General features: G+C 35.9%; 1 protein-coding gene across 2 annotated transcripts; it reads left to right on the top strand.

Annotated features, from left to right (window-relative positions):
- Positions 1 to 387: 387 nt before the first annotated feature.
- On the top strand, positions 388 to 24,844 carry LOC582815 (COP9 signalosome complex subunit 1). Of its 2 annotated transcripts, XM_030999150.1 has the most exons (14): positions 388 to 485; positions 2,160 to 2,249; positions 3,561 to 3,739; positions 4,713 to 4,880; positions 5,673 to 5,808; positions 6,527 to 6,604; positions 7,357 to 7,494; positions 8,486 to 8,580; positions 10,001 to 10,187; positions 10,988 to 11,125; positions 19,884 to 19,970; positions 20,637 to 20,684; positions 22,358 to 22,382; positions 23,854 to 24,844. In XM_030999150.1, exons 1-14 carry the CDS (start codon positions 462 to 464, stop codon positions 23,868 to 23,870), a joined length of 1,410 nt encoding a protein of 469 aa, XP_030855010.1. In that variant the 5' UTR covers positions 388 to 461; the 3' UTR covers positions 23,871 to 24,844. The 2 variants fall into 2 exon arrangements, with proteins under 2 accessions (XP_030855010.1, XP_030855003.1); XM_030999143.1 differs by lacking the exon at positions 22,358 to 22,382.
- Positions 24,845 to 25,139: the final 295 nt, after the last annotated feature.

The raw sequence follows: 25,139 nt of genomic DNA, 5'->3' as shown, positions 1-25,139 counted from the left end.
ACCAGAGCTATGCTTTAAAAGAATTGAAGCTTTGGTAACATTTTGCAACTCTTGAAACTTGTATTCAGTATTTTGTTTAGTTCAATCTCAATTTTTTTTTTTAAAGAATTGTCCGTAGGATTCGTTTGCTTAACTCCGTGGAATCGCGTGTTCCTAAATGGGTGTGTCATAATTACAACTTTAGAATGAAATTAGACGTTTTCAACGCTTGAAATGTGCCAATTTATAAATAATTTGTTCTGCTATAATATACATATATATATATGCCACTTTTTTCCTTCACATTCGAGACTAGTGTTAAATGATTATACATAATTTTTTTCTCTTTATCACCCGTGCTGTACATTCATTTTCCGATTTTCTTGTAAAGACACCATAGCACAAATTCTTTTGTTTTCCTGGCTAGCTTCGCCGAAATCCAGTTTTCCTTTCACGTCGAAATTCAGAAATCACCAGGAAAAATGCCGCTTCCTATGTATATGCAGGTAATATAACAACAAAATAATATATTTGTGTGCAAGTATTGGCAGATATGATCAATTTTTATAGGAGCGAGTGTTGCAGAGGTACTTTGTTAGTGAATATTTTAATTGAATACGTGCACTGTGTATATTACACTACACTTTACAGTCCCACATATTTAAATTGCTGTAATTTGTATGTCAGGATGTGTACCGGTGGAGGTGTTGGCCTAACTTCCTAAGTATGATTGAAGACGATCCCAAATATTGAGATAACTACATCAATAGAAAGATTTGAACCCCCATAATAACACTAAATGGCATTCGACTGACAAAACAAGTTCAGAATGGCGAATTTATGCCAGTAAACTCCACCAAAATCTAGACTTAGTTGTCATGGTTGTAGTCGAAAATGCGGATTTGCATGGAGAAAAAGGTCCTCTATTTATTTATGACCTCACAACTGGTGATCATCAATCAGTAGGGACGCTGGTCCGAGAATAAGGGTTGTCCGCTTATACAAAAGTTGTTTTCGTTAACGCGGACAGATGGATGATTTTAGCCCATAAAAGTAGACGGTGAACTGGGGCAGTGGGGGTATTTTATTACGTAGAAGCCGTTTTTTAGCATTGCCAGTATGCAGATCGCAAACCCAAAAGCCGCAGAGCGCAAAAAAAAAATTCGTGAAAATGCGGACAATCCTTATTTTTTAGGACGCAGTTTGTCAGAGTTTACGAGGAAATCCTCGTTAATGCAGACGATCCTCATTCTCGGACCTGATCATGGCTTAGTGAGAGCAAATGGCAGTGATATGCCCTCGTAAATGCTATCCTGTCAGAGAAACACATTTCAAATTTCAAGACTCATCTGGATGGAGAGTGACAAAAAAGTAACTTGAATAAGGTTCATAAGCTTCAAAGAGTTCATCTTTAATGTCCACTTAGCGATGTAGAGTTGTGGTACTTACAATGTACATGGTACATGGATACAAACAGGTAAACAGACGTCTACATTCATTCAAAAAGACAAATTTCATAAAAGATGTTTTGAGTTGACAGAAAAAAATAAGGACAAGCATAGACAGATATATCATGCATGAAGAAAAAATTATTACAAAAATAATATGTATACAAAGAAAAGGGCAAAAAAGATGATTAGTTTTACAGGTGTCAATAATGTATTGGATCATTATCTGTATCATTATTAATATTATTATCATCATCACCATAACCATTATTATTATTATTACTTTTATAATGTTTTGCTAGCACATCTGTTAGGTTACCTGAAGGTAAATTTCCTTGAGCATACTACCAAATTAGGGTGGTGTTTCACAACGATCCTAAGTTGAACTTATCTCTAAGTTTGACTTAATGATTATGGAAAGCCATTAGCAACCTTAAAAATATTGTGTAAAAGTTATTTTAAAAGGCATAAAATGTTGATTCAAATCATTCATATTTTCTATTATCATGGGAGATTTCATGTTCTTGATGTGGAATTTATGAAAAGTCTAAAATACTTTTGCTTTTGACTATATTTCATTATAAGGCTACTAATGGCTCTCCATAATATTTAAGTCCAAAGTAGAGTTTGACTTCAAATCTTTGTTAAACACCCCCATCGTCTGTTATCTAATCCACAGCGTTCTCCATATTGTTATATAATTACAATCCTTGTTGTTTCCTCTATGTACAGGGCCCTGCAGAGCCAATGCAGGTTGATATGCAAGGAGAGGGCTCTGACTCACAGGAAGAATTGAGGTACAGCGTGGAAAATCCAACACTGGTAAGAATTCATTCCTGGGGGGCGTTTAAAAAAACTTGTAATCAATGACAAATGACAGTTTCTGTTATAAGCTACTGAAATCCTTGCTTCTGATTGGTTATCAGAAGACTTGTCATTTGTCATTGAAAAAATTTGTGAAATGGGTCCCAGAACAACAACACAAGTTTAAATGCTAAAATGAGTTTGAAGGTGATTTTATCTTTCAACTTGTTTGCCCCCCCCCCCCCCCAAAAAAAAAAAAAAATATATATATATATATATACACTGTATATATGAAAACATTTGCTGACAGCATATTGAAACCATAAAATAGCTATTAGGACATACATGAAACTGTAACTGTAACTGCTACTCTTTAACGATAATAGCAGGTATCCATGACTCCTAACATGTGGAATGCTCTTGCCAGATTTCAAGCGTCACTCGGTCTTTTCCATACTTTGTATAGTACAGAACACAATGGTGCTGCAACATGAATGTGTATCTTTGATGGGTAATTTGGTTTAAATAACACAACTAATATCCTCATAAAAGAATACATTCATACATGCCACTTTAACCACTTAAAGGTACTATGTCCCTTTTTCAGCCAACCTCAAATGCTGTAGAACTTTGCAGGAATTATGAATATGTCATGTATGTCCTATCTGTGAAATTTAAACGTTAGCAGTGTCCTCATATCCAAATTATGCAAGGAAACCCGTTTACTTGCTAGACTTCACTGTCAGACACTATTGAGTGACTGACTAGCTTTTTTTTCTTCTTTGGTAATAACATACATGAAAAGAATTGTAAAGGGTACATGAGCATTTGTCTACATCAATAACCCACTTCTTGTGATGGCCAAGATTAAACCGATTGAATCTTTGCGCAGCATAAAACGTATGACCATTCGGTACACTTGTCTGAAAATCAAGACTATTACTTTTGGGCTCTATAGCCCTAAAGTCGATTTGACAACTAATAGTCATTATTTTCCCACTTGAAGACATTTTCAAGCCCCACCTTTTTTAGGGAAGTTCTAAATTAGTATTATCTTTCAAATGCAGTTGGAATTTAACTTTTTCATTTTTTTGGCCTGCAAATGGGACAAAGTACCTTTAATGTGATAGCTTTATGTGTGTGTGTACTGGTAGTCTGATACCAAATGAATATCGAGCTGGAATGAAAGAAATACCTTTTTTGTCGTTGTTTGTTTCATGATTACCGGTAGTTTTAATTATATTTTGTATTTTCTTTATTCATACACAATGACAATTTAGTTCTATCTGTTATATTTTTTTGATATTTGTTTTTATTATTTGAATTTAGGATGTGGAAGCTTATGCAGTAAGTTACATGGGATTGGCAAAAATCAACAGACTCCTCTTTGTCGCCCTCCACTGTCCAGCCTTCAAGATTGAGTCTCTTCGGATGGCACTGAACTACACACAGACAACCTACAATACACACATGTACCAGCTTGTACACAGGAAACTCACTGATGCTGTGTAAGGAAACAATTCATCAATTGATTCTTCTGTAGCTCTTTATTATTATATAGTGTATACGGGTATACAGTTACTGTATTATATGCGTCCAACTTATCTAAATACTAGAATCTTGTTTTTCATTGTACCTCTCTTTGTCAAATGTATGTATCCATCATTTTGTACATTTGCTTCTTTTGTTTTATGCTTTTAGAAAAATTGGATAAAGACTTTATTTGAAGAAGAAAAAAGAAAAAAATATATCATTAACAACTAAATTATTAATACCCTTCCTTGTAAAAAATAAAAATGGTGTGTCTTTTTCATAACTCAAGAATGGAAGGTGGACTATTGAATGCTTTTAGATGTACAGTGTAAGCTTTAATAGGTCAACATACATCTGGACAAATCAATTTTTTCACATACTTTTAAAATTACAAAAACTTAGTACGGGTATGAATAATTTAGTTTACTATACCTTTGCTAAGAGTTGGTTAGTGGATATTTTGTCTCTTTTGTAACATGAAATTGTTGGCAGAGCTGCAGTAAATCTATGTCTTTTGAGTTAAGTACACAACAGAGTACCAACATCCACTGTAAACTCATTATTTACTTTTGAATCCAAGCGACACAAAATGGAATCTATTTTTTGAAGGCTATATTTGCACTAAATTGGGATTGCTTTGAGTTTTAGCAAGTTGATACATCCCATCTCTTCAACAAAAAAACGTTCAGATTTAAAAAAAAAAAAAAATGTTCCCCTCCTGTATATATTATTTAAACGTAAGGGCTATTTAAAACAAAACGTTTTTAGGAATATCATTTTTTTTTACAATCTCTTTATTTCATTTACACTCCAGTATATTCACAGTTGGTGGTTTACTGATTCAGTCATTTGCTACCAACTTTCTTTGCACACACATTAACAAAAATTATCAGTTAATGCAATAATTGTCAATCTCTTTCCTTTTGTTCTTGTTACCAACCATTGCAGATCCAATGCATCGGTCTTACCCGATGCCGTAGCCGGTGTAGTGCACAACATACCTTCTCTGGACACTCAATGGATTGAAACAACCAATAAGAAAGCAGCTCTCAAGCTGGAGAAGCTGGACACGGATCTCAAGAACTACAAGAGTAACTCTATCAAAGAGAGCATCAGGTAAATGTGACCTTTGACCTCAGTGTCCCACATTCAAAGAGGAGGATCAATCTTTCACATAGTGTAAATCATGGTTTTGAACCTACCATGGATTAAAATAAGTATATATGTATATGCATATTATTGTATGCCAATCCGACATGAGGCTGTGCCCATATCCTATGCGTTTCTACCAAGGTCTAAGGTAATTTATGAATTGAGGCCAGTTAGTGCTACATGTATGTGCCAAAATGTTTCAACTGTAACAAACCTGTAGCTACAGCTGTTTAATGAAATCAGTTTGATGAAATTCTTCTGTTTTATTGTGAAGCAGAATATAAATTCCTAATTTATGTCATTTGATTTTATAGATAAATATCCTTTTCAATGACCTCATTTTACGGATGATTTTGAGAAGAATTTATTGAATGACACTGGGTACAGTAATTTTGTAGGTCAGCCCAAACCCCCATATTCTGTGAAAATACCTGTTGGTATGATCGGGTTAGTAAAAAAAATTTTTAGATATTGTAGACTTATACAAAATAGATTTACTATTGATAAATTGTTGTTAAATGTGTGACCTAAACAATATAATTTGACATTTTATTCTAACCATTTGCAAGAAAATGAAAGGGGACAAAAATGTGAAACTTGAGGAACAATCTGACATGTTAATTTACAAGATAGATCATTTCTTTTGCGAAGTTACGACAAAGCTGAGTACCAAGTATAGATTAAAACATCAATTGTTCTTATTTGAAGATGATTGTATCCATCCCCCCTCCCCTTTCTGCTCTCTAACCTATCTAGGAGGGGTCATGATGACCTAGGTGATCACTACCTAGACCAAGGAGACCTCAGCAATGCACTCAAGTGTTACTCCAGGGCCAGGGACTATTGTACCAGTCCCAAACATATCATCAACATGTGTCTCAATGTTATTAAAGTAAGTACATTCTAGATGTTTAAAGGCTTCTCACAAGTTTTTATAGTTGGCATGTTTAGTGGTTGTTTTCTTTAACAGAGAGGAGATGTATATAGATTGATGCAAGACTGTAAAAGCAAAAAACAATCATGAATTTTTAAGGACAGCCATTTTCAGGGGAAAATACTTCACACAATTACACTAAGTTATGTTGTGATTCCATTATTCTGTAGCATGAAGCTTCCGCAAATCTGACCACTCGCAAAATTTGTGAAATTTGTATGCATATTTTCTTGTTTTACAGTAGAAAGGATATTCAAAAGGCCATGTCTGTGTAGTCTTAGGTATATTGCAAGGTTGAATCTGAAATGAAACTTTGTAAGATGTACCTTTCAATACAATGAGCAGTGTAGAAACACATAGTGTTGTTCAGAGCAAGAAGCCTGTTATCTGATTGTGTTACATTAATACTTTGGTTGCTGTCTTTGTCTTTTTGCATGTTCACTTGTTTGCCATGTGTGCACCACTTGAGGGAAGGATTGCTTCGTGCAATACAGTGGATTTCCAAAATCACCCATTTCCGGCCGTGAGTGGCTCCATGACACCCGTTTTGTTAACATCGGTTTTGACTAAATAGTCTTGAAGCCTTTAGTTATTCATCCCCTGATAAATACAATGTGGCACAGGGTCATATAAAAAGAGTTAAGATGAAATTTTGAATGATTTTTGTTGTTATCAGGTAAGCATTCATCTCCAGAATTGGTCTCACGTGCTAAGCTATGTCAACAAAGCAGAGGCAACGCCTGAACTGTCAGAGGTAAGTCAAATAGAACATCAACATATTTTCTTGAATAGTTCATTATTTAAAGCTAACGTTTATTTATACAAATATTTTCATTTCCTATATTTGTTTTCTTCTCACTTAGTCCAATAATCTTTAGTCTTCTTTTCATCAATTTGTGTATAAGCCAAGATAACACATTGCAGTTAAACTAAGGGTATACCGGTAGTTCATGAAATCTAAGCATATCGAGTTAATAATAATAATGATAATATTTAATTTTTATATAGCGCTTAATACAAATGTCTCTAAGCGCTGTCCTATTCTTATATTATAAAACTTTAATATATCAAAGCAGAAGAGAAAACACTTCAAATATTTTTTTCATATGCACCTACATGTATGTTTTTACTGAATTTGTCTATACTTTGAGTTTCATAGATTTTTGAAATTTGGGAAATCTGTATTGCATGTAATATTTTGGGGTGGTATTCTGGTAATGATAATATCTTTTATGTTAGGAAACCGATTTTAATTGTGACAACAACAACAAAACAAGAAAAATAATAATAGGTTAATAGCTACTCACAGCTGGCTTTGTTTGTGTAAAATTTTAAGATACATCTGCGCAAGCACCAATTACAAGTGGTAGCTCCACGCAATTTGAGTCTGTTATGAAAACTAACATCATTTTCCCCAAGCATGAAAGAAAACATCGTTTTCAGAATAAGGCCTCTGTTTTCATGGATGATCAATGTTATTTATGAATTTTTTTTGTGACCTGACAGAAAGATACTAAAGACAATTTAATGGTAGCCACCAAGCTGAAGTGTGCTGCTGGATTAGCTGAGCTAGCTACCAAGAAATACAAGCCAGCGGCAAAGTACTTCCTGCAAGCTTCCTTTGATCATTGTGACTTTCCTGATGTAAGTTTACCCTATGAAGAGGTATAGAGGTGTTGTGGTCTAGTGAATAAATCATTGGACTGTGTATCACAGGGTCTGCGGTTCGAGTCCCTCTCTACAAAGGTGTTAAATAGGTGCCTGTAGGCAGAAATTCCTTGAATGCTGTGAGCGCCAAAATCGGCTGCCTAGCAGAGCCAGGGTAATAGCTGGAGCTCCTTGAGTACCATGCATGGTGGATATGTGCGCTATATAAATATCCAATATTATATTATTACAGATTCATCATAGATTGAAATATTAATTTTTCGAGAACATCCATGTTTTAATATGCCATAACTGAAAACCAAATTTAATGCAAACTCTGTGAAAGTGTTAAGTGCCTGGAGGTGAATTATTTCATTCTCATATGATTTACACATTTACACATTATGAATAATTGTATTTCAATATTCAGAATGCAAATTGCACACATGACGCGTTGTTAGGTTGGGCTAGCCATACCTTTTTTTCCTACCTAGCAACATCTAATGTACCTATGCAATTTTCATTCTGACTATTGAAATACAATTCTTTGTAATGGGTAAATGAAATAATATGTATCGAGACACTCCACAAAGATGCATGCATTAAATTGTTACATTTCTAAAATGGTCTATTATGTACTTGCACTGACCAGTGTTTGCCAATATTTAACAAGCCAAATACTCTCAGAAAACTACTCAATCAAAATAAATACCCTCTTTACAACATTTTCAAGTCATGAAAAGCTTCTTGTAATAAACTCTTTATATCTTTATTTGAGTCATTAAATGATGGTGGGCAATTGTAAGATTTTGCATGATAAATTTTCCCAAAATGTTTTCTCTGTATTATATGTTTTTATATCCAACCTTTGTAATCTAATCTATGAAGACTCAACAATAACCTTACATGTATTTGTCATCAGTATTTATGAAACAATCGACGTTCTTTTAGAACAACAAGAACTTCTTTTTCCTATCACTATATACAGCTGATGTCACCAAATAATGTAGCTATGTATGGTGGGTTCTGTGCTTTAGCTTCATTTGATCGACAAGAACTACAGAAAAATGTGATCTCCAGCAGGTAATAATGTGCCTACTCCAGGGCCCCGTCTTATAAAAGAGTTGCGATTGATAACAAATATTTTTTGCAATTGATATCCACCGCAGCTCCTCTCTTTTTAGTACAGAGTTGTGATTAATATCAATTGTAAAATTATTTATTATCAATTGCAACTCCTTTATAAGACTGGGCCAAGATATTCAATTAAATATCTGAATTTATTCTGTTTCTTCTGTTCATGCAGCTGTTAGTAAAATGAAAGCAAATTTTATGCCTGAATAATATTATCATGCAGCTGGCAGAGCAAATTTTATGCATGAATAATATAGCCATTATAATGTCAGACAGCAAATACAAACCAGCTGTCTTGAAAATAATGCCGGGCATATTTTCTTGTGCACACACCTCAGTAACTCTAATGTTCTTGGAACCCCTACTAGGCTTACACTATATTATAATGTCCCATCCCCTCTCGTGTGACTATCATCTGTGGCAATGAAAAATGCCTCAATCTAACTTTTTACTTGTAGCAAAGATGATGTTACCATGGATTTTTCCAAATCTGTTTTAAAGACATAATTGTATGCAACTCTGTGCTCTTCCGGTGCGCAAGGGCCTACAGTGATCATAATCTGTATTTCGTGCAGGGTCAAAGCTGTGCTAGGGTTCAAGCGACAGAGATCTCTATGACGAATTCATTTTGCAGAATAGCGCCACCTTGTGATCAGTATAATATACAATAATAATATTTTGCGTTTATATAGCGCTTAATACACCAACGATGTCTCAAAGCGCTTTACTCTCCCATAATGTTCTTTCTGATTTTGTGGACATTCTGCAGTGAGGGTCATGCACAGGGACAGCTGGTTATGAATCCGCCATGCGCGATGCTCAGAGTTCCTGGTGTCATGCATATATGAAGATACATAATCAGTTGGCTCTGGGCAGCTAAGGTGTGCATGAACATTACTGTAGAACATCCTGAAGATGGCAACTTTTGACCATAGTGATTGGACTGTGAACAGCGCCACCTTGTGATCAGTATAGGATACAATGATAATATTTTGCTTTTATATAACGCTTAATACATCAGCGATGTCTCCAAGCGCTTTAGAGATATATTATTACCCCGGTCGTTAGATCACCTCCAGCATCTCAGGGCACCCAACAAAAAAAGTAAGAAAAAATAAAAATGTTAGCAACTAACCCAAGTTTAGCCCATATAATTTGGCTTATACAGCTGTGTATCAATCAGATATTAATATCTAAGTCTGGGGACGACCTTCAACGTCACCATTCAAAAGACTTACTTGGTCCTTTAATTGATCTCCCATTCACCAATTCACATCAACCATACACATGCACTAGATTAACTATCTTCAATATGAATATTCATCAGATTTGTAACACTAAGAATAATTATATGTTTTTACTTTTTCAGCTCCTTCAAATTGTTCCTGGAGCTGGAGCCACAGCTGAGAGATATTATCTTCATGTTCTATGAGTCAAAGTATGCCTCCTGTCTCAAGCTCCTAGAGGAGATTAAAGATAATCTGCTCCTTGACATGTATCTGGCTCCACATGTCACGGTCCTCTACTCACAGATCAGAAACAGAGCTCTCATACAGGTTAGTCTATCTATCGATAATAGTAGTAATTATGATGATGGTGAGGATGGGGATGGTGATGATGGTGATGATGGTGATGATGATGAGGATGAGGATGAGGATGAGGAGGATGAGTATGATGAGAGTGAGGATGATGATGGAGATGAGGATGGTGAGGATGATGATGATGGGGATGAGGATGATGATGACGATGATGGCGATGAGGATGAGGAGGATGAGTATGATGAGGGTGAGGATGATGAGGGTGAGGATGATGATGGAGATGAGGATGATAAGGATGATGATGGTGAGGATGATGATGATGGGGATGAGGATGATGATGAGGATGATGGCGATGAGGATGAGGAGGATGAGTATGATGAGGGTGAGGATGATGGTGGGGATGAGGATGAAGAGGATGATGAGGGTGAGGATGATAAGGGTTATGATGATGATGGTGATGGTGATGATAATGATGATGATGAGCATGATGAGCATGATGAGCATGATAATGAGGATGATGATGATGATGATGGTGATGATGAGGATGATGGTGATGATGGTGATGATGATGATGATGATGATGATGATGATGATGATGAAGTCAAAGAATGCCTCCTGTCTCAAGCTCTTGAAGGAGATTAAAGATAATCTGCCCCTGGACAGGTACATACACTGTATACAAAATATAGTCTACTGGTATTTATAGGCAGGTGGTCTTTCTATGCAGTTCGTTGCTAAAGCATGTTTCACCATACTTGTTTAAATAAATGATGATTGTGCTCTGGTACCAAAACTATTCTTCTTCTCTTCTCTCACAGTACTTCAGCCCGTATGTATCAGCTGACATGCAGAAGATGGCCAGTGCATTCAATACTTCTGAAGCAGACTTAGAGGATGAACTCATGACGCTCATCTTGGATGGCCAGATCAACGCTAGAATTGACTCACATAACAAGGTAGGCTTCAAAAAGAATGTTATTCAATTCCAGGGATGTGACATCTTCTTAACACTGCTAACGTCTTTGATTTTTTCATCCATTTTTATTTTCCAAATTGGTTTTAGTTTGTACACTTTATAATAAACATGTCATACAGCATGTACAATACACATACATCTTCAGCCAACCCACTGCTTTTGCAGTTTCAACTGTTTAGCTTTTAATAATAATAGTGACTTCTTGTATAGCGCACTGGTCCACCTTTCGGTGCTCATGGCATGAAAAAGTACAAGAACAACAATAACAAATATTGTATCTCTGAAAATTGTATATGTTTTAGTGAACATGTCAGAGATTACATTTCATAAAAAATGTTGTCAAGGTCACAAGATCCACAAGGTCAATGTCAAGGTCAAAAGGTCAAGGTACACTAACATGTAGAAATCTTCGAAATTATGGCAGATTTGGTATCCTTATTGAATTATCCTTCCAACAATACCAATTTTGTGAAGATTGACCCATTAGCTCCCGAGATACAAGGGTTTAAATAAGGCGACCACGCCCATTTTTGCTGAAAATCTCAAAATTTGGTGGGCCATATCTCCCTAACCCCTCACCCGATTGACCTAAAGTTTGAGATTGGGTGCTGTGAGATCACCCTAAACAAGTACACTAAGTTTCATTAAAATAAAACAACTGTTTGGTGATTTGATATGAAATGACCCTAAAGTGACTTGTGAGTGAGACAAGTCGAAGCAGTGCTATATATGCACACATGCCAAGAGTTAAATGTGGGTTACGTTTAGTTCTATGCAATCCTTGAAATTAAATCTATTTCTTTCCCCTTGTTCTCTTTAAACATTTGAATTGCACACCTTGGGGAAGGTTTTATGTTCTCTATACAATTATACAATGATATAATCTATGTTTTCAATTACCATATTTTTTCAATATTTTTAATATTTTTTCTAAATTTATTAATTTGTTTTTCTTCATTTTTTATTTTTTTTTATTTATTTGGTTATTTATTTATTTTTTATTTTTTTATTATTATTATTTTTTTTTTTTTGGGGGGGGGGACTAACAAAAAATGTTTCAAGAAGAAGGGACACTGTCATTATTTGAAGGGCACTGGATGAAGAACAAAGCCATTGATCAGGGGGAAGGGTAAGGGGGCGGTTCCCAGTGTCCTCTTTCCATGTTCTCTTCTCTCATTCCTTTTAGGCCTCCACGTTTTCTTTCTTTTTGGGAGGGGGTAAATGTGCCCCTCTTCTCTTTGGTACACCAATGAATATGTGTGAGTATTCCTTGTTTGCTACAAAGAGAGCATCTTACAAAATGAATCATTCATAAGAGCTTATAGCAAGCGCAAATAAGGTAATTATCGTCCAAACTTCATAATGATGAATCTGTTTGGGCCTGCATTGAGCCCACTAGAAAAAAATAACATCTTTTAAACCTGCTGGTAACTGAACTGGCATGTGCATAATAATTAGTTGAGCTGAGATGCACATTTGAAAGTAATACCTTCTAAGTCTTACAAATACCACTAAGTTACAAACATGTCTATGGTTTCTTGGCATCATTCACAAAAGTGTTGGAGGTGTTTTTCGTAGGTCTAGGAATTCTTTGCAAAGCCAGCTATGTAGCGATGCCATAGAGCTGACTTTCTAATCCTGTTAAAAGATTCCGAAGAGCATCCACATTGTTACCGCCTTCCCTCTGCATGGGGCAGATTGAAGGAGTTGTGGTATTCATCCATCTTATAATTTTCTTGTGTAGAATGCGGGTGTTTTTGTAAGGGCTGGTCACACCTAAACTGGAAAGCTTCAGGGGCACACTCTAGCATGCACAACAACTGAAAAAGGTTCAGAAGGATCTTTTAGGATAAGGGTTGCAATTTGGTATGCAGGTTAGGTTTAGGGTGACAGTTAGGGTTATATATCGGGTTGGGTCCAAGGTTTAGTTTAGCAATTTGGTTTAAAGGCATCGTTTAACAATGTTAAATCTGAGATGCATGGCCCTACGTGTTATAAGTGTCTGTGATATAGTGTAATATTGAAGCCCTAAAAAAATTGCGCTTCAAAATGATCATCAAGTTCCTCAAAAAGTAAAAGATATTTGAGAGACCGGTTTTACCATACCCATTTTCCCCAATAGACTGTAGTGATATGAAAACCGTTAGGAGAACTAATTTTCAAATTTTTATTTCCAATCATAAATATCTTGATAATCAGACAGGCGATCGGCTTGTAGATTTTATGGGGTTCCTGACTGACTGACCTAAAGGTTTATAATTTTCATTGCAGCATGAGCTAAATCCAGGATTTTGTTTCAGAATCTGAGACAAAGTTACCCAATCCCTTTAGTGATACAAATAACTGGAGAGTAATTGTTGCAGGAGCATGTATCGATCAGCTCCTGGTGCACACAGACCCTCCCCCCCCCCCCCCCCCCACAGCCTCCCAAAACCCATTCAGGATTGATACAGGGCCAAAAAAATGCAAGCATGGGCATGGTCAACACAGACCCCCATCATTTGTATTTGTTTCCTAACACTTCCAGGAAAAAGTTTATTTTGAGCCTTGTCCTACCACTTGAAGAGAAATAACAAGCAATCAAGAGGTCCCAGGGATGTGGAAGATTCTTCTTCCTCGGCATCCCTTTGATTTGTGTGTATTGTTCTGGTCATGGTCTGCTGCATCCACTGATGAAGCTCTCCCAAATGGCACCCTTAGGCCTTTCTTTGTAATATGAACCCACTCAGATTTAACCCTTTCATCTTCTCTTCGAGTCTTTGCGGCCCTTGAAAGGCAGCTGTTGTAGGGCTTTGAAGCCCCTCTCACTCTCATCCTCCTATCATCATCATGTCAAACCTCCCTAAAGCTCCAGGTACTCCAAAATTGTAAAGATCCATTCACATCTGGGGGGTGTTTCACAAAGATTCGAAGTCTAACTTATCTCTAAGCTGGACTTAAAAATTGTGGAGAGCCATTTGTAGCCTCAAAATAAAATATATTAATATACGAAAATGTAAGTATTCTAGACTTTTTATAAATTCCTCATCAAGAACATGATATCTCCCATGATAATAGAAAATATGAATGATTTGAATCAGCATTTTATGCCTTTTAAAATAACTTTTACAAAATATTTTCAATAATAATAATAATATTATTAAAATATTTTCAAGGATGCTAACGGCTTTCCAAAATTGTTCAGTTCAACTTAGAGATAAGATCAATTTAGGATCTTTGTAAAACACCCCCTGAAGTGATAAACTGTGGCTGATAATCATGGTAGTGGAGATGTGAGTTGGTCTAGCGGCACGTTCACTTGGTCAGCTCTCTGTCTTAGCTACAAACTGACTCTGGCGATCCCAAGCAATCTAAGTGGCAAAAGATGATAAACGCTCCGTACCATTCATTCCTGTACAAAAAGGGTTTACTTTAATCACATTTTGATGGATAATGGGTGTGTACCCATTCTTTGTGTATAGATCTTCAGCCTTTTTATTAGACCCCATCAAGAAAAGATTTGAAACAGTTCCCCCTTGATCTATTAAACTTTAAAATCCTTCCTTGTAAGAAAGTAAATGAGTTTTATAGCTCACAGATTTCTTCTGTCCTATCCTCCTGATGTGATTGAACCTGGGGCCGCTCATTGTTACCAAACGATTCCTTTACTACGGTGGGTTCGAGGAGATGTTATAAAACTCATTGTGAGAGAGAAGATTGGAAGATTTAATGACCCATTGAATTAGAAAGTCCTAATCTTTAGGAGAGCCTGATTACACCTCACCCATGTCCTGAATGCCACAAATGGGTTCACTTTGCGGTTTAGAAAGGGTATCACCGCACAATGGGTCACAGATAGTGTGTATGTGGTTTCATAGAGTCTACACTTTCTATTAGAGATAAAAGTAAAGTTATTTTCATAGGAAGTTAACTTTTTTGTAAAAGATATTCTCTGGAAGTATTTGGGAAAGGTTAAGTTTGTAGTATATAACAATTGGTGTACACCTCACTTGACATGCATGCAAATTTTCGCGGCGATCGGCCGTTTCACGGCCGAGATTCCCTTCCCCGGCTATGCAGTTTCAAACTAGCCCAGGCTATATAGGGTTAAGCCTATGGGAATACAAGAATTCAGAAGTCAATTGGTTAAGTCTAAATTAGCCAAGGTTTCCACATATTTCAGTAGCCTCGTTTGATGTTTGTTCATAACTACATGTGGAAACAAAACGAAAACATTTACATACATGTACATCCATTTGTAAATTTGTGATGGATTTGTGATGCATCAGATGCAATCATATAACGAGCTTCCTGTCCCAATTGTTTTCTTCATCTGTGAATGATTTGGCATATTTTGATTTAAAAAAAATTAAAACCTGGCTATCAGATTATCCTGTCACTTTGATAGTTTTAAATGAGCGCAGGTGGTCCTAGCCAGTCGGGATATTGAGTTATCTTTCAAAACTAATGCTACTGCTGCTGCTACTACTACTACCACAATCCCTACCATGCACTACCACTTCCACAAATGTTCACCCTGAGGGCCCTGCAATCATATTATTACCCTGGCTTTATTTAAGTCAGAAAGCAGGACAAATCTGTGCCAAGAACGCAACTTTACAATCAATAAAGCTTGATTTGCATTTGTGCTGTTGGTGTAGAACTGGTAATGATGCGTATTCATATAAGGGGCTTGTCACCAAGACCATTAATCAATTTCTTCAGAGATTATCCATTTTCTAAAGATCTCTTCCAGGGGGTGTTTCACAAAGATTTTAAGTCGAACTTAACTCTAAGTTGGACTTAAAAATTATGGAAAGCCATTTGTAGCCTTGAAATAAAATATATTAAAAAGCAAAAATTCAAGTATTTTATACTTTTCATAAATTCCACATCAAGATTATGAAATCTCCCATTATAATAGAAAATATGAATGATTTGAATCAACATTTTATGACTTTTAAAATAACTTTTACTAAACATTTTCAAAGATGCTAACGGCTTTCCATAATTGTTAAGTCCAACCTAAAGATAAGTTCAACTTGGGATCTTTGTGAAACACCCCCGGGCAAGTACGAGACAGCGTTAATTACATTGTTTGGACATGTGTTGGCATTCAATGATGAATCAACAGCACTTGTATGGTGCCATTTACCTGTTTTGAACTTTCCAGCGCACCTGATTAAATGCTGCCAAGAGCAGGAGACAGCTCTTATATATAAAGACAATACCACTATAGGTGGGGCCAAGTGGTATCATACAAAGAGATTATTGATTTACTCAATCTTAAAGAGAAGGTTGAGTTCTGGGAAGAGGTGAAAATAATTTGTGAGCCTTATCATTCTTATTATGCAAGTGTGGAAGAACATCAGATAAGACATGTTCCCTGAAAAGTATGGCTCTTCAAATACCTTCATATTCTAAACATGTCATGTAACATCGTAAAAATCCAGGGTAGGATTTTTACGCCACCTGTTCGTGTAGTCCCATATACATCTTTCTGTGCACAGTGTTTGTAACTTTACCAAGACTTGGCTAAATTTCTTATCATTTTGATAATTCCAGATTCTTGCAATACACACAAATTCTTATATGTTAGATAATCAACCTTTTCTGGTCGATTCCACACCGTTTCTTTCACAATGCAATCGCATGACCAGAACTCAACTTCATCTTTAACTTTTTTTCTCAAGTAAATCCTTTGTTTTGTGGGAGTGGGGTGGAAAGGATGAGAACACACCCTGGCCACATTCTTTGTACACTAATTGCTCTGTAGATCTTTTCATGAGAACCTTTGAGGGTTGACTAAGCTTTTGCCCCCTGTTTCGGGGGGGGGGGGGGGGAGGGGGGTGGGATCATTTGAGAAGAGAAATTGAGGAAAAATACATGGAAAAACACAATTCAAAGAACCAGAGAAAGAATTAGATGGAAAGCATTGATCACCAATTTCTGGAACAGACAAGGCACCTAGCAAGCTAGCAATTTTTGTTTAAGTGGGAGAAACATTTATCCTGTAAATGATATTAATATACCGTACAGTAAATATGAAAATTAAAAACTGGATTATCATCAAGTATGCATTAAAGAATAGACTATAGGGATGACATTAACATAGAAAATAAGATATTATGAAAATTACTAGATCTAGCAAACATTTACAAGAAGAATATTGAAGTGTTTGTGTGCATATATGTTAATTTATGTTAATTGATAGGGGAGTATCAACTTTTGAAGCTCATATTTTGAATGTACTATTCCTTCATGGAACTACTAACATACAAGTCAAAATAGTTTGTGGTGATTGGTAGACTCTAAGTCCTATGGGAGGGACTAGAGAAATGAAGATTATTGACTTTACACCAAGGGCACTAGATTCACAGACTCGAGTCGAACCTGGGACCTCCCAGTTCCAAATCCGATTCTCTCGGAGGCACCTCCTCACCAAAGGGTCCATTCATGCTTCTACCCTGTTTTATGTAATAAGCCAGCTAACTCTTTGACAAAAAGCATCCCACAATAGACTATTCACCATTCAAACCCTCCCAATGCATAATTATAATTATGGAGTACATGTACAATAGCCAGTAACGTTCACTTTGAAGCAGGTTTAAGATGAGTCCCACTTAGTGGAGGAGCCGATCCAGGGTCTTCTGCAGTTGAAGAATTTCTTAAGATCTCCCTCAAAGACCCAGATACATAATACATAATTATAGACTAGTTGACATTCCTTTCTTTTTAAGCTTCTGAAGAGATGCCCTTATTTTTTTCTTCAAGATTCTGAAAAGGTTTTATATTGCCAGTGTAGTCTGTGAATAAATCTATGACCAAATTACATGTGTGAGCTGAGAAAGGGAACATTTGTCTGCTTTGAGCCAGTACATGTATGTCTTCTCTCTTTTTGTTATGCATATATATATATATACATGTACATGTATGTTATGGACATGAGACAAAAAAAAACCCTCTTTTGAATGAAAAATCCATCCAAATAGTCTTTATATGTACACAAATTCTATTTCATGTTATCAGTTTGTATATTGTAAGAAATTGTTAAGTTTTGGTTTTAAAGTATTGACTGTAATACATTGTAGGTAATTTTGTTTTGTTTCCTGAACTTTACTTTGTACCAAACTACTTTGTGTAGCCCTAAGGGATATAGGCTTGACAAGAACATACCTGGCCCCTTTAAACAAGCAATAGTTTCCCTTCTTGTTTATGTAAAACGTGAATATCATTGTTTGAAATGTATTGCTTTATTGCTGTAGGTAAATAGATTTTAAAAATCATAAATCATAATCAAATCAATCACAAATCTTTTTTAAAAAACACCTGCAAGTATAAATTAGCAAGTATAAATGCAAGTATATGCCTGCTACACTATCACAATGGGGCTGGACTCACAAATCAGTTCAAATGTATATTTTGCAGGGAAAACAAGTCACTGAATGGATTCACTGACTGCATTTTAAATTGGAAAGTGGTTGTGCAACAGCATGAATATTTAAGTTTGAACCATGCAGACAGTTACAAATTGGAATTCAATTAGGGAAAGCATGAATGTTCATCCATTGAAAATACATGTGAATAAATCAATATGATCAATTGGATGTAAACAATTAGTTGTAAGCTCAGCACCATACTGCATTGTACACAATCGATTTTGGAAATGAGGAACAAATCACATCTTCACGTACCTTTCTTTTAAAGCCCCACTGCACTACTTTTAGCTACTTGCGCCCTCTATACAACCAACAATGCCTAAGCGGTACCCATTGATCCCCCACTATGCCCTTTTTCTTACGTTAATTGAGAGCTGATTTGATGAGATAACCACCTGCTAGTGACCTTGCAGGGAGGTCTAGTCCCTCCTGGTCAAACCAGTGCAAAGGGGCTTTAATCACATGTAGTAAAAGAAGTCTTTTCCCTCAAAACGTGACTCATATCCTTAAAATTTGATCAGAAAAGAAATAAAAAAGGAACTGCCTTTGATTCTCTCTTTTATAACATGTTTGTTGCCGTCATCAATACAGATACAAATTCCATTACATCAAGTAATAATAGACTTTCATCAATACATGAACAGAGAAAGTCCTGTAATTGTCGTCTTTCAGAAAAAACTCCTTTATAACCATGCTATAAAAGATAATAATAATAATAATAATAATAATAGCCTAATAGTCCACTCCAAATTTTTTTATTAAACCGAAACGGAAATTCTTTTTGCCCAATTGATCGTGAGCCCGGCAGCCACTGAGCAGCGCCAGATCGACGTTGCTCTATCCCTTATTGTTGAACGCCAAACAAGGTAGCAACAACTCCCATCTTTTAACGTCTTTTGGTGAGTCCTTCAAAGTGAATTCTTTAGTCCTTTTAGCAATCGAGAATTAAACCTCTTAATATCGGTACATACATGTATTTCATTGAAAGTTACAATTTCTTTGAAGAAAAAAAGTGCTTGTAACCTACTGAACAAATTAAAGCCCCCCCCCCCCCCAAAAAAGTGTTTACCATTGAAGACATGCATGTAAATTATCAGCCAATGTACTCTACGCGATATTCAAATGAAGAACAAAATGAAAGGGGGACTAGCTAATGAAGGGCTTTTGTTGAATACTTTTAGATGTAAGCTTTTATATGTCACATTCTTAAGAATCGTAGCCCGGGACAAACTAATCTATCTCATACTTGGGGAAATTACAAAACTTGGTAAGGGTTATAATAATTTAGTTGTTTACTGTGTTTATTTCTGTTCTTTTCAGATACTGTATGCCCGAGAGATTGATCTGAGAAGCTCGACGTTTCAGAAGTCTCTTCTAATGGGAAAGGCTTTCCAAAGAAGAACAAAGGTAAGATGCCTAATCTTAGTTTTCTCCTCTATAATTGGTAGAGTTTAGGAAAGCTCAGAGGATGGTTCTTTTATACGCAGTGTACAAGAGACAATTGACAGCTGCGGAACTCATGTTTATGCTCTTTTATGCTGGAAATTAAAGGTAAACAAGATGCAAAGGGATGCTTATCTAGAAAACAAATGAATCTTATCAGTTTTTACTTCAAGAATCTATCCGAGGCATTTCAGTTATTGTTATGCTGCATGACATATGTTTTACAGTTTATTGTAATTATAATTTGTTTTTGTTCAGTTGGGACAAGCACTTTGTTAAAGGTTCGGGGGGGGGGGGGGGGGCTAAGGATTATGGTAATATTGTAGTAGCTCTGCGTTGATGAATGATGCAAATGAAGTTGAAGATCCCCATTATAAACATTGTCATTTATAACCAGACTCAACAGTTATATCACATCTATATTCCATCCGGCTATATTGTTCATAAAGTTTAGATGTGAATATCGAGCATGTACATGAACATTGAGAGGAAACCACTCAATACCTGATTTTCTGTTTCATCTCCGAAAGCATAATAAAATTTACGACTTCTTGAGTTTGACACTGATTGAAAAAAATTTGTTTAGTTTGTGCAGAATTCACTGAATTGTCATCATTTTCTCTATTGCAGGCTTTAATCTTGAGATCAGCCATGCTTAGGAATAACATTCAAGTTAAGGTAAGTGAAGACAATTAAGCTCTAATCCCTGGACTTTCACCCAAATCATGCAAAGGCAGATTATTCCAGTCAAGGGGAAACTTTGTTTTTGTGATGATGATTAGAGAATATGAGGAATTTATAGAAGTTCATGTATATATGTACATGTGTGAAGGGTACTGAAATGAACGTGCATGTACATGCATTTCTTTCATATTTTTCGGTTGAGCCGAGGACAATTTTACTGTGCGCTGATTACGGCTGCCAGAGCAAAAGCCTGAGGGTAATAATATCATCCCTGTTTTCACGAAGTGAGGGTAGTGAGGAAAATCGTCACGCAAAGTGAACGCAATTTTTTTCACTACCGTCACTTCGTGAAAACAGCAACGATATATGTGTATGTATGGGGTTTTAATAGCAAATAGCCGTAAGCAGTAAGATATTTTGCACAAATTTTGATCATTCCTGATCATCAAAACTTTCTTTTCTTTTTGAAGCATATCAAATTAATGTGAACAAAAAGAGAAAAGTAAAAAGCCTTTCCATTATGGTTTTATTTCTGATGTATTTATGGACAACTGTGCTACCTTTGTTTGTTTTACACAGAGAAGTTAGATCATCTGTAAGTTTTTTTTAAACTAGTAGGAGAGAAAAAAAGATCTGTATTTATTTATCTAGAGATGTATCACATACTATCTCAAAGTACTGTAGTGTTCATACATGTAAGTATTGACAATTCCCATAGTGTGAAATTATGAACAACCCATCTCTTTTTAATAGACCTTTTTTTCGTAATGTAATCAAATTTAAGGTTATTAAATAGAAGGTCGTATTCATGGGAAGAAGAAGAGAGAGGAAGACCTCGTAAAGGCTTTTTAGATGACGTAATTACAGAATGTAGAGCAACAGAGTATGAAATGCTGAAACGGATGGCTCAAGACCGAGGAACTTGGAGAGACACTTGATATAAAATTTTGATTGGGTCACTGAACTGACAGATCACTATTAATGAATCAAATTTAATGCATAAATCTTTGTTAGGTGCGATGTTACAAATTATTTAATGAGCCTGTTATGAATAATTGTACTGTATTTCAATAGTCAGAATTTGAATTGCATGCAAAATTGTTGCTATTTAGCACAAACATTAAAGCTTTTCCTACCTCACAACACATAATGTATGCAATTTGCATTGTGACTATTGAAATACAATTACTTAACAGGTGAATGAAATAATTTGTAACAAGGCACTCATCAAAGACTTGAATATTTATTGAATGTGATTACGTAACGAAAATGGCCCAATGATTTAATCAGATTCTTGCATTAAGGATATGGCACGCTTGCTTGTTAAGCCCCCATCACACCAAACTAGTTCTCACTACGTTCTGGAAAATGTTGCCAAACGGGCTCAACTGTGTGCGAACGAAGTTGAACGTAGTAGCAACTGTTTAAGAACTTCATGGGGTCTGACGGGCTCGGACTGGCTAGTACGGGAGAGTGCTCTAGAACTTTGAATAAGTATGAGCCTGTTCAAAATTGTCCCCGTCCTGGAATTAGACGGAGAGACAACGTACTTAGGACGGTTCCAGAACGTAGTGAGAACTAGTTTGGTGTGATGGGGGCTTTACCATTATAACAACTAACATGAATCTTGTGTCGTTTCTTCCAATGTGGACGCTAAACTGTACTAGTTCTCTAATGTGAGTGTGAACGGAGGTGAGGGCTTTATATTGCCTGCCTGCTCTCCCATGTTCTCCCTGTTTGCCATATAACCTGCTGCGAATCAGAAGGGCGTTTCTAATAATTGCTTTGAGTTTGATCCAAAGATGCCACTTTCACGCTTTTGCCAGAATTCAGACTCTGTCACTTTTTTTCTGTAAAGCTTTTTCAAATTTTTGTTAAACGCGAAAAACAAGAAAGGCCTGAATATGTCTTGGTCTCTTTCAGGCTACAAGCAAATGATACTCCTAAAAATAAATACCCCAATGTTGCTTTATATAGTTCAGAATGAAAGAAGACAACCTGTTAAGCCCCCTTGTACTGTGTTTTATATTACATAATGATATTCATTAAAATTTAGCATAGTAAAATCTGGAAAGTCAATGTACTTGTTGAAGAAGAATCCTTAATTGGTGTCAATTGTTTTGTGCAAAATTGCACATGTGGCAAAGAAGTGACCACGTATAGAGCCAGAGAAAGCAACCAAGAGTTAACAGCTTGTTTTTAAGGTGAAATTAAAGTGAAGCCCTTCTGTTTCTCCACAGATGGTGCACATGTAAGCATGTGAATAAAATTACTTTCTACATTTTGGGTCATTCTCTCTTAGCATTTTTTGTTCCATTTTTACTCTTTTTTCCTTTTTTTTCCTTTCATATGAACGTTGTTTGTCTTTTCATCATCATTTTGTATAATTATGTCATGTACATAAAAATGTAAAATGTAGTCAATTTGGTCCATTCATCTTAGATTTCATTGCCTGCACAACATTTGTTTTCTTCTTCAAATTCTTTTATTTGCTGATAAACCAGATACCCTGACAAAAAAAGTTTCCTTGTTGAAAAGAATGTGCCAAGCCCTTTGAATCTTTTATTTGGAGATATTCTGGCCAGGGGAAAAGTGTGTTGATACTAAAGCATCAGGTTATTTTTATTATTTAGTTTAATATAACAAAACAACCTTCCATCTGCTCACAGTACATGTACCTGTCTATCTACTCCTACTCCTCCCCCCCCCCCCCTCAGTTTGCACACGTTTCCCAGTTTCTCCTTTTTGATTGTTTTGATCCCCCTTCCTTCTCGTTCAGATACTGCTCTATGTTGCAATATTGTAACAAGAATGAAAAGTCAGAAATGTAAATGTAGGTGCATAATCATTTTCAATGTATGAAGATGTTCAAAGTTTGATTTGAATATTGTGCACATATGCTTAGTAATAGAAATAAAAGGTGAAGAATGTATAGTGTACTTACATGGAAATGATAGATGGCAAATTAAATCTTTTTGTTGTGAGAATTGCATATGATACCAAAAAAATGCAAAGCCTTGTGTAGGTATAACAACAGGAATGGGACTAAATGTACAGGCAGTTTTGTTTGAAGGGGATGAGAAATTGATTTCATGACTTCAAATTTTCTATCGTCATCACTGGTTTAATTATTACTTCTATTTTTTTATTTTTTTCTATCCAGCTACAGGACAATTCTAGTGCATCAGAGGGAGTAGCGGTAGGAAGTGGAATCACCCAGTCAACACGATGATGGTAACCGCTCTACATGTAACAGTCATTCGATGCTATCTTCTATCCACATGTACAATATTATCTTATTAGCAGTGAAAAAATGTTTCTCATGTTATGACATTATAACTCTTCTACTTTACTTCTCACATGTAAAATGCATTATTTGTCATATTTGAAACGATGCACACGACTTTTTCCCCGTAAATAGGGATCAATTTATTTTATGTTAACCTTATAACAGGTCTAAATGTCAACTGGCGGATGCATTGCACATTAAAACATGATTATTGTGTTCATATAATGATGCTTTAATACAATAGCAGAACTTCAAGGATGAGATACATGAAGTACATGTAATGTAAACATTGTGGTATTTACATGTATACGTACCGATACATGTTTATTTAGGAGAAAGTAAAAATATTTGAAACCTTCTTCTTGCTAATGTTAGGAAAGGGCTTACTTAGTCTTACTCTTTGAAGTGTCCACTAATACCAGGGCCCCATAACACAAAAGGTTTGCAATCAGTTGCAAAATGACAATGGCCAATCAAGATCATCCTTGCTTGCACATAATGTTCAAAAAGCTGACCGTTAACCGATCAGAATCATTGTTCTATATTGGCAATTGATTCAAAGCCTCTGTGTTACAGTATATGGCTCAGATGGGAAAAAAGGTACATGTACATCCACTGTGGTAAAAAAAAATGCAATTTGCAATAAACTCTGATGAGAAGTACATATACTTATCTTTAAAGTGACCATAACTTTTTTTAAATTAAATTCACTGATTTCAAGAGCAACAGTTATACTCACTCACATGATCCTTTGCAGGGCTCAGCACTAGCAGGTGCCGGAACACAAACACAAAAATTGCGATGTTATCGCATTAAAACTACAGGGGGTCGAATCTAACGCCCAACCCTTTTAGGGTTAAAGAAAGAATCTGTTTTGTTTTATTTTCTGTTTGTATCCCCCCCCCCCCCCCCCCCCCCCCCCCCCCCGCCTCTACCCTCCTTATGTCATAGCATTGTAACGTTGCATATGAGGCTATGGAATTTAAACAGCATTGGTGGTAGACAGATGATCTAAAGATAGTTCGCTGTACTTTTTCATTACATTTCAGCGGCCTCCATGAGAACCATTGAAGAGGACCATTGACAGTTAAACACACATTCAGTGCATATCATGCTGAATCCTTACATAATCCCTGAGTAAAACCCATATTATGTCTTCG

The sequence above is a fragment of the Strongylocentrotus purpuratus genome, unplaced genomic scaffold (genome assembly GCF_000002235.5).
Source record: "Strongylocentrotus purpuratus isolate Spur 01 unplaced genomic scaffold, Spur_5.0 spur5_contig_861, whole genome shotgun sequence".
Classification (NCBI taxonomy): Eukaryota; Metazoa; Echinodermata; class Echinoidea; order Camarodonta; family Strongylocentrotidae; genus Strongylocentrotus; species Strongylocentrotus purpuratus.
This window is presented reverse-complemented; position numbering and strand designations above follow the sequence as displayed.

What these genes read in the sequence shown, in the direction of transcription:
- LOC582815 (XM_030999143.1), top strand. Translation starts at nt 462, where the DNA reads ATGCCGCTTCCTATGTATATGCAG. An exon ending in TCTATCAAAGAGAGCATCAG is followed by an intron (nt 4,881 to 5,672) that starts GTAAATGTGACC and finishes TAACCTATCTAG; the next exon opens with GAGGGGTCATGATGACCTAG. An exon ending in GGAATAACATTCAAGTTAAG is followed by an intron (nt 20,685 to 23,853) that starts GTAAGTGAAGAC and finishes TTTTCTATCCAG; the next exon opens with CTACAGGACAATTCTAGTGC.